Source organism: Palaemon carinicauda, chromosome 19 (genome assembly GCF_036898095.1).
Source record: "Palaemon carinicauda isolate YSFRI2023 chromosome 19, ASM3689809v2, whole genome shotgun sequence".
NCBI classification, from domain to species: Eukaryota; Metazoa; Arthropoda; class Malacostraca; order Decapoda; family Palaemonidae; genus Palaemon; species Palaemon carinicauda.
This window is the reverse complement of record NC_090743.1, coordinates 104,495,079-104,504,262: the sequence shown is the minus strand read 5'-3', so window position 1 is coordinate 104,504,262 and position 9,184 is coordinate 104,495,079. Positions and strand designations below refer to the sequence as shown.

Here is a 9,184-nt window from a genome sequence, read left to right as displayed (position 1 = left end):
TTGTGTAGGGCTGAGGGTAGTGAGAACAGGGCTGCATATTCTCTACCAAAGAGCGTACAGCCTGAATGTAGAAGAGTCTTAGAATGTGATGTGTGGCACCCTGGTTTAGGGACGTGATGCGTCGGAGTGTGTTCAGTCGGCTATTGGCCTTGTGCTTGAGGAGCGTTATTTCGGGGGTGGGTGATAGCCTGAAGTTGAGGTTAACACCTAAGTAGGTAAAGTTGTTGACCCATTCAATAGGTGTTCCTAGTAGGTTTAGTGGGAGGGGGGGGGGTGTTGAGAGTGCTTGACAGTCATGGCTTTGGTTTTATTCGGGTTTATTTTCAGTCCTAAGACCTGGCAGCTTGCTGCAATGGTGTCTAGGGCGATTTGCATTTTACGGTGTTTGTTGTTGACTGTTTGTGGGCAGACAACGCAGATATCGTCTGCGTAGATGAAGATTTGAATGCCGTCCGGGTAGTCTTCTTTCAATATATTTTCCATTAGTACATTGAATAAGAAGGGGCTTAATATCCCTCCTTGTGGAGTGCCATTTTCGAGTGGTATGTATGGTGACGTGGCTCCCTGGAAAGTAACTCTAGCTTCCCTGGTTTGGGTATATTTCTGCGTCCACGCAAGGAGGTGGCCTCTGACGCCTTTGATGACTAGTGATGTCAGAATAGCGTCAGAGCTGGCTAGCTCATAGGCCTTCTCAAGATCAAGGAAAACAACTAGTGCGCTTTTTCCGTTGACTGTGGCCATGACATCAGCTAGACATTTTTGTTTTCCAATGCCTCTCGTGTAGGCATAGAGCCTGTCGTGCAAAGGGCCCACCACCCACTGAAGTCGCCGGAGGACCATCCGTTCAGCTACCTTACCAGTGCAGCCGAGTAGAGCAATGGGACAATAGGCATTTATTTCCTTAGGCTTTGGTATTGGGTAGGTGTCTTGTTTGTTCCATGGTTCGGGCCTGATGTGCTGTGCATGCGTTAGGTTAACTATGTGTAGGTTCGCCAAGATGCTTTAGCATAGAATTAGTAATGCCATCGGCACCAGGGGCCGTGTCTCTACATTTAGCTATGGCAGCATCAAGTTCGGCGGAAGTGTAGAGTGCATCAGTGCATGACGGTTCATTGCAGGCTGCTCTGACTAGGTCATTTCTTCTGGGCCGAAGTTGTTCCTGCCTGACCTGGGTAGCTGGGCATAGGTTAGTTGATTTTGTCCGATTTGCAAAAGTTTGAGCTATGTTCATGGCCTCTTGATGGGGTTGAGGATGAGTGGGCTTGATCTGGTGTCTTTTGGATCCTGAGACCTTGTTAAACCAGGCCCAGATGGCTTTGAGAGATGTTTGCTGTGAAATTTGGCTGCACCATTGGAGCCATTTTTCCCTTTTTACTTCGTTGGCAACTTGAACTGCTTTGGCTATGAGCTCCCTCAGTAGGAGGAGTAGCCCATCAGTCCTGTGCCGTCTGAAGAGCTTCCTTGTCCTGTTTATTCATCTGTTTATTTCTTTTATGCGCGGGCAGTAGTACCACGCTTCCTTATGATTGTGTTGCGGGTTCCTGCCTTTCCTGGGCATGGAGGCATCCGCAGCCATGGTGATTTGTTTTGTAAACTCAGTAAGGAGAAAGGTGGGGTCCTCAGATGGGTTTTCTGCGAGCTGGAGAGCCCATGTTGTCATGTGCCTCTCGAAGATGTCCCATTGGGCAAAATCAGGATTCCATCTTGCCGGGGGTGGTGGGATTGGTGGGAGTTTGGGGGTTGGTACCGTGGCGAGGATGGCGAAGTGGTAACTGGCGAGGGACGGGTATAACATCCAGGAGGCGGTGTTGTGGAGGGCTCTTGGGATGAACATTAAATCTAGGGTGCCACCAGCAATGTGGGTGCTGGCAGGTAGCCTGTTCAGAAGGGCAACGTTAAGGAAATCCTGAAGGAGGGAGTATAGGTGCCTCCCAGTGGGGTTTGTACTTGTAGAGTGTAAAAAGGGGTGGTGAGCATTTAGATTACCTGCTAGGATGGCGTTGGAAGCGGAGATGGAAGCAATAAGGTTTTCAGCTTCCAGAGACTTTCTCAGGCTTTTATATATGTTGTGTAGGGTGAGTGTTGTGTGGGCCAGTCTGATTTCTACACTGAGCAGTTCAGCTTCTCCTCACTGTATTGTCGGTAGCTTTGTGGACTGTATTGTGTCTTTTACTAGTGTGAGTAGTCCCCGTGTTGTGTCCGTGCGAGGAGTTTTGTGTATAGTGTATCCTTTGTAGGAGAAGAGTGAGTTCTCCCTGAGCAATGTCTCCTGTAAGAGGACCACGTCTGGCTTGAGGGCGGCAGTCTGAGATTGCAGGAGTGCATACTTGCTGCTAACTCCTGCGATGCTCCACTGCATAATTTTAAGTCCCTTGCTGGTTTCATATGTGTGTAGGTCAACTTCAGAGTCCGAGCTATTATTGCTGTAGGGATCCATGGTATTGGGTCAGGTCCTTAATCAGGTTTGCTATGATGCGCGTGTAGTCTGGGGAGAGCCCGGGGGCCCCATGAAGGGCTGAATTGAGGTTTATAGTGATCTCTTGTAATTTTTTAATGCAAGAGCAGCAGGATAAGAGACTGGGCTGGGAAGGAGAGGTTGGGCTGGGTTCCAGTGATAGCCTACTATTGGGTAATCTGTTTGCTGAGTGGTTGGGTGTGGGTGAGGTGGTAGCAGAGTGCTGTACCGCAGGGAGAGGCCCGGTCGAGCCTAAAGAGCCAGCAGAGTGCTGTACTGCAGGGACAGGCTCGGTCGAGCCTGAAGAGCTAGCAGAGTGCTGTACCGCAGGGACAGGCTCGGTCGAGCCTGAAGATCCGGCGGAGATGCTTGGACAGGAAGAGGTGGAGGGGTCGATATCTGGTTCAGGTGGAGGGACCTGCTGTGAGGATGAGGAGGGGGTGGGGTCCGAGCTTGCTGGAGAGAGGGGAGCAGGGCTTTGATGGGGAGGCGTGCAAGGAGGTTCGGTGCCAGAGGGGCGGATAGCTGGTTTTGCAGCTTCAGCATAGGATTGGAGACGTAACTGTGGAGGATGGTAGGATTGGGATGGGTGAAGGCGGAAGGAGGGGCGGGAAGGATTGATTTGAGTTCGTGAAGGTGCTGGGGTGCCCCTTCGATTTAGCTCATTGATGAAAGCTGGGCAGCGTTTGTTCCAGGCATGATGATCGGCAGGGCAGTTGGGGCACTTGGCTATGGTTGGCTGATTGTTTTCATGTTTAGTGATACAGACTTCAGTTTCGTGTTTCTCCGAGCATACCCCACATCTAGTCTCGTGTTGGCACTGACTCTTGTGGTGCCCAAAACGCTGGCAATTAAAACATCTTGTGGGCGGTGGGATATAGTCTGCAACTCTGTATTTGCCCCAATGATTTAGATCGAGAAATTGGGGAGTGGAGGGGCCTGTGAAGGTGCATACTACTGTGGTGGTATCAAACTTCTACTTGTTCTTCTTTTACTGTTTGCGAACAGCTTCTGAAATGGCCGGGTGTTCGTCGATGAAATCTAAGTCAAGATAAAGGGGGTATCCATACACATAAATTTTTCGCCTTCTTTGGGAGGGGTTGAGTTCTGTAAAGTGGCGATAGTTCCTAAAGGTTTCGACTGTTTCGACATTCTTGGGAAAGAGGATGAAGTTCCCATCGTTACTTATTTTGTAAGTGTAAGCTATGGCACTACCTGCTTCTTTACCTGATTTTACTGCTAAGTCTATCAATTTACTAGGGGAGTGGTTTGAGTTAGTATCCCTAGAGGCTTTGAATCTTGGAAGATCTGATAGGGAAGGAACTGTTGGTTGTAGTTTACCTGCGACATTCAACGTCGTGTTCTCCGTGGGCCTCCTATTACCTTGGGTCCTTGTTTTTGCGTGCCGTGCACTCTTGACTTCCTATGTCGGGCTTGGCAGTAGGCCGTGTCTTGGGCCTGACAGAGAGGGGAATAGCCGTTTCCTGTTGAGGGGCTGCTGAAGTATCCTTTATTCCTGTCTCTGGTCCGTTATCTGTTTCATCCATTTTGGGTACCGGTTCAGGGAAGCCTGTTTCGGATTGCGAAAGGTCGAGATGGAGGCGTTCAATGTCCGAAGCTCCGGCTTCAGATTCTCCTTGACTGGTGTGGGAGTCTCTTCTCATACTAGAAGAGTCCCCACCATTTGGGGAGATAGCTTCGACACTTTTCCTTTTAATGCCCCCTACAGAAGGGGTCTGGGCGCCATCATCAGCCATTGTTAGGGCAGCAAGTGCGATGAGACTTAACACAAATGACTTGTAGAGCAGAAGCAAAAGATGGCTGATAACGGTCTGTTGCACGCAATGCAATGGGGAGGTGTCTGGTTTCACTTAGAGTCAAATGGCACAGGGCAACAGAGTACTAGGTTGGGCTGGTTGGATGTGCATTGTCTAATTCTAGAGAACGAGATAAAATAGAGCTTTGGGTTACAAAAGCCCTTCTTGACACACTGTTTTATGGGTTATTTCAGGAAAAGCACTGGAGTAAATAGCTGTTCTGTGTTGTCTGAGGTTGAGAGCACTTGAAAAAAAAAAAAGGATTAAGGATTGAAAGTCGTGAAAATTTCGGTTTTAAAACCTTAGAGTTTTGTGTTTTCTGGCCGTTAAATAGAGAGGAGACTTAGTTCGGTGATAGATTCGTTGCATCAGGTATGTTGCCACTGGGTTGGATCACTGTTGTGTTCTCACAGCATTGAAGTAATTAATCTTAGTAAAAATGAATCTTTTAACTTGTCTTTGTGAGTAAATTCTTTGATAAACAAACTGAGGTCAGTGAAAAAACACGATTTTTCGCCGATATTCACGGGAGAAGGAGCTTATGAAAACACCTATTGTTTGTTCTTCATAGGCTGAAAATCGTGCACATATTCACTGAGACACGTGGGTGTAGGCACTGGGAATATAAGCACAGCTTTACGCCGATATTTACGGGGGAAAGGAAACACTTATTGTTTGTTCCTAACGGCGCAATAATAGCACGATTTTACGCCGATGTTCTCGTTCCTTATAGGCGCAAAAATGTGCACATAATTACTGAGTCACGTGGCTTTAAGCACTGGAATAATAGCACAATTTACCGCCGATGTTCTCGTTCCTTATATGCGCAAAATTGTGCATATATAAACCGAGTCACGTGGCTTTAAGCACTGGAATAATAGCACAATTTACCGCCGATGTTCTCGTTCCGTATAGGCGCAAAATTGTGCACATATACACTGAGTCACGTGGCTTTAAGCACTGGAATAATAGCACAATTTACCGCCGATGTTCTCGTTCCTTATATGCGCAAAATTGTGCATATATAAACCGAGTCACGTGGCTTTAAGCACTGGAATAATAGCACAATTTACCGCCGATGTTCTCGTTCCGTATAGGCGCAAAATTGTGCACATATACACTGAGTCACGTGGCTTTAAGCACTGGAATAATAGCACAATTTACCGCCGATGTTCTCGTTTCGTATAGGGGCAAAATTGTGCACATATACACTGAGTCACGTGGCTTTAAGCACTGGAATAATAGCACAATTTACCGCCGATGTTCTCGTTCCTTATATGCGCAAAATTGTGCATATATAAACTGAGTCACGTGGCTTTAAGCACTGGAATAATAGCACAATTTACCGCCGATGTTTTCGTTCCGTATAGGGGCAAAATTGTGCACATATACACTGAGTCACGTGGCTTTAAGCACTGGAATAATAGCACAATTTACCGCCGATGTTCTCGTTCCTTATATGCGCAAAATTGTGCACATATAAACTGAGTCACGTGGCTTTAAGCACTGGAATAATAGCACAATTTACCGCCGATGTTCTCGTTCCTTATATGCGCAAAATTGTGCACATATAAACTGAGTCACGTGGCTTTAAGCACTGGAATAATAGCACAATTTACCGCCGATGTTCTCGTTCCTTATATGCGCAAAATTGTGCATATATAAACTGAGTCACGTGGCTTTAAGCACTGGAATAATAGCACAATTTACCGCCGATGTTCTCGTTCCGTATAGGCGCAAAATTGTGCACATATACACTGAGTCACGTGGCTTTAAGCACTGGAATGATAGTACGATTTTACGGCGATGTTCTCGTACCTTGGGCACCATCGTAAGCTAAGCTTGAAATGATAGGTGCTGTTAAGCACCTTTATCCCAAAACGCCTTTGCATATTTGGTTATTTTCAAGACACGACGCAGAATAGGATGATTTTCGCTGGCATTCTATTCGTCTAACCTCACTGGCCAATCTTTCCTCTATTATATTCAGGGCTTCCTCCCTTGAGAATCATGAGAGTTTATTTTAGATTTTCTCCGAATAGAATTAGGCAGAATACGTCCTCCTCCATAAACATTGGGAAGCAGAGGAAAAGTGACCGGATGTTTTCTTTTAATCGAATGCTTTTCTCAGGGGAGAGAAAGTTCGTTGAGAAGAATCTCGGGGTAAAGAAGAAAGTTGAAATGTGGAGAGGATCTTTAGTAGAGGGGCGAAACCTGAAAATTGCTTTTTCAAAATAATTTTCTGTTACAAGCCGGCATCCACCATATTTTGTTAAAATATGATGTTCTGCATTCAGTAAGGGTGGATGACTTGAGATTTTTCCAAAAAGGGCCAAAATTAACCACTTTTGGCGAATACGCGAGTTGAAAAAACGACGAAAAAGCTGAAGCCTCGTTTAGGAAACACTCTGTAACTTAACCATCTTGTATGCTATACATGATTATGATACCTCATTTTGTAGCTTATGATAACACCTTTACAATGAAATAAACAAATATGAAGGATTTGGAAATTAAGGGTCCTGATAAGGTCAAAGGTCACGTGATCACGTGATTACCTATTTTGGGGGGTATTCAATATTCTTGACCTCACATATCATACTTTGCCCGCATATATTTCTATAAAGATGTTTTTAATCTTAAGAGGACATCCTTAGGCAGTTTTTAAAAGTAAAAGAGTCTTTCAATTCCTTCTTACCTAAATTTTATGAGGGATTGAATTTCGACCCTTTTTTGGGAAATCACTAAAATCGTTGAAAATCGTGTTCTGACTACTTTGTTGTGACAATAATTGCTGTTATTATATAGGCCTATATAAGAAGTTTTGTGTTAAAAATAAAGTCTTAGAGATGTAGAATAAAGGGTACATGCAGTTAAAAAGGGGTCAAAGGTCATGTTCATCATGGATTACATAATTTCACGGTATACACCACATGTAGTGAAATTCTCCCCTAACTCTAACCCCAACCACAATCACTGTTCCTGTTGCTAAGCATGTTGGTAGGAGAAAATGATGACCCAGATCACAGTAAACGTATACTTAGCATTGCACAGGGCATTATATATGTTTCTTCTAAAGGTAGAAAACTAACCCCTAAGCATATTGGTCTTGGTATTTCAGTACATCATGCCACCAGAAGTAAATCTCTTGTCCAGCTTCTTCATGCTGCTGGCCATTGCGTTAGCTATGAGTGTGTGCAAAGGATTGACTCGAGCATAGCAAACTCTGAAATAGATCGGTATAAGGCCAATGATAATGTTGTTATTCCTTGAAATTTGAATCGGGGTAAGTTTGTCCAATTTGCAGGTGACAACATCAATATTTTAGAAGAAACCCTTGATGGTAAAGGACAATTCAATGCCACCCAGATGGTAGCATTTCAGGAGAAGAATAGCGAGGTCATGCCAAATGTGGACGATACCTGCATAGGTAAGGATAGATCTATTGTCAATTCGATTCCTTCAGACTTTCACGAAACCCTGTCAAGCGGCTATACTAAAAGCAGGCGACCTTCTCCAGTGTTACCAACAATTGATTTGGACTGGTACAGAATGACTGACGAAAATGAAGCTATCAAACATGCCAAGTGCCAGGATTTAGCTTGGATTCAATCACGCATTGCTGGTTGTGAAAAGGAGATCAAAGTGTTCCTGCATGGACTGGATTCAATCAGATCATCTCAAATGTACGTTCAAATGTAGTCAACGTAGGGTACATGCCAATAATTCCTGCACCTGCTGATGATCCTGACACAGTTTATACAGTACTGTCAAAGTGCAAATACATTGCCGAGTCCTTGGGACAAAAGTATACAGTAGTATCATTTGACCAGGCCCTCTATTGTAAAGCTAAAGAGATTGTATGGCAGAAAAAGGATGAACATGAAGATACAATAGTTCGATTGGGAGGTTTTCACATCATAATGAACTTCATGAAGGTTATTGGGCAGCACCTTGAGGATTTCGGCTTGAAGGATGTCTGGGTTGAAAGTGGTGTTTTCGGTGAAAACACAGCCAACCACATGATGGATGGTAAAGCATACAATAAGGCTGTTCGTGGTCACAAATTGACCGTAGAAGCTCTTTGGCGAATTTTGTGGAACCACGTCAACACATGGGCAGATGAAAATGGTAAAATGATCAGTGAAGAGAACAAGGTATGTGCGAATGAGATTGCTTCTGCATTCAGCGAGCGTAACACGGACAACTCTGAGAAGACATATGAAAGACTAGTGTCATTGAACATGGACGTCATAACACTTCTAAAGGAATTCCAAGGACATCATGCTGATGAACCAACATTTCAGTACTGGATAAACTATATGGAGATGGTTTCTATCCTCTTGAACTTCATCCGAGCTGAAAGAGAACGTATATGGGAACTCCATCTAGCTTCATTTGCGAGGATGCTTCCTTGGTTCGCTTTGTACAACCATACAAATTACACAAGATGGGGACCAGTGTATTTGGCCGATATGAGACAACTACCTAGCTCTGCTCCTTATGTTCATGATCAGTTTGTTAGAGGGAAATTCTCGCAGGTATCAATTGATCAGGCCCTCAAGCATGTAAATAAGGTGTCAAAGGTCAGCGGCGGAATCATTGGGATAACAAAGCGGAATGCTGCAAGAGATAAATGGTGTCTGGTGTACAATGAAAAGGCAAGATTGGCAGAGGCGACCTTTAAAATGTTTAACCTCCATGTAGATGATGATATCGATGATGAATGGTGTCACCTAGAGTCTGGCCCTACTCGCCTTAAAAGAGACGAAGATGATGTTCAGAAGATAATGGAAGAATTCAAAAGATTTGGTGTATTTAGCTTCAGTGAAGAACATCACGAGGACCTAGTTTGCCTGACAACAAAAGACGTTGTTCCAGAAGAAATTACAAGGGATATAATGAAAGCCCC

General features: G+C 44.7%; 1 protein-coding gene across 1 annotated transcript; it reads right to left on the bottom strand.

The window, feature by feature from the left end:
- Positions 1-2,417: 2,417 nt before the first annotated feature.
- LOC137659203 (arginine-glutamic acid dipeptide repeats protein-like) lies at positions 2,418-4,212 on the bottom strand. Its single transcript, XM_068394249.1, has 2 exons — positions 3,839-4,212; positions 2,418-3,345 (listed from the first exon to the last, which is right to left on the bottom strand). The coding sequence occupies exons 1-2, from the start codon at positions 4,210-4,212 to the stop codon at positions 2,418-2,420; spliced, it is 1,302 nt and encodes a 433-aa protein (XP_068250350.1).
- Positions 4,213-9,184: the final 4,972 nt, after the last annotated feature.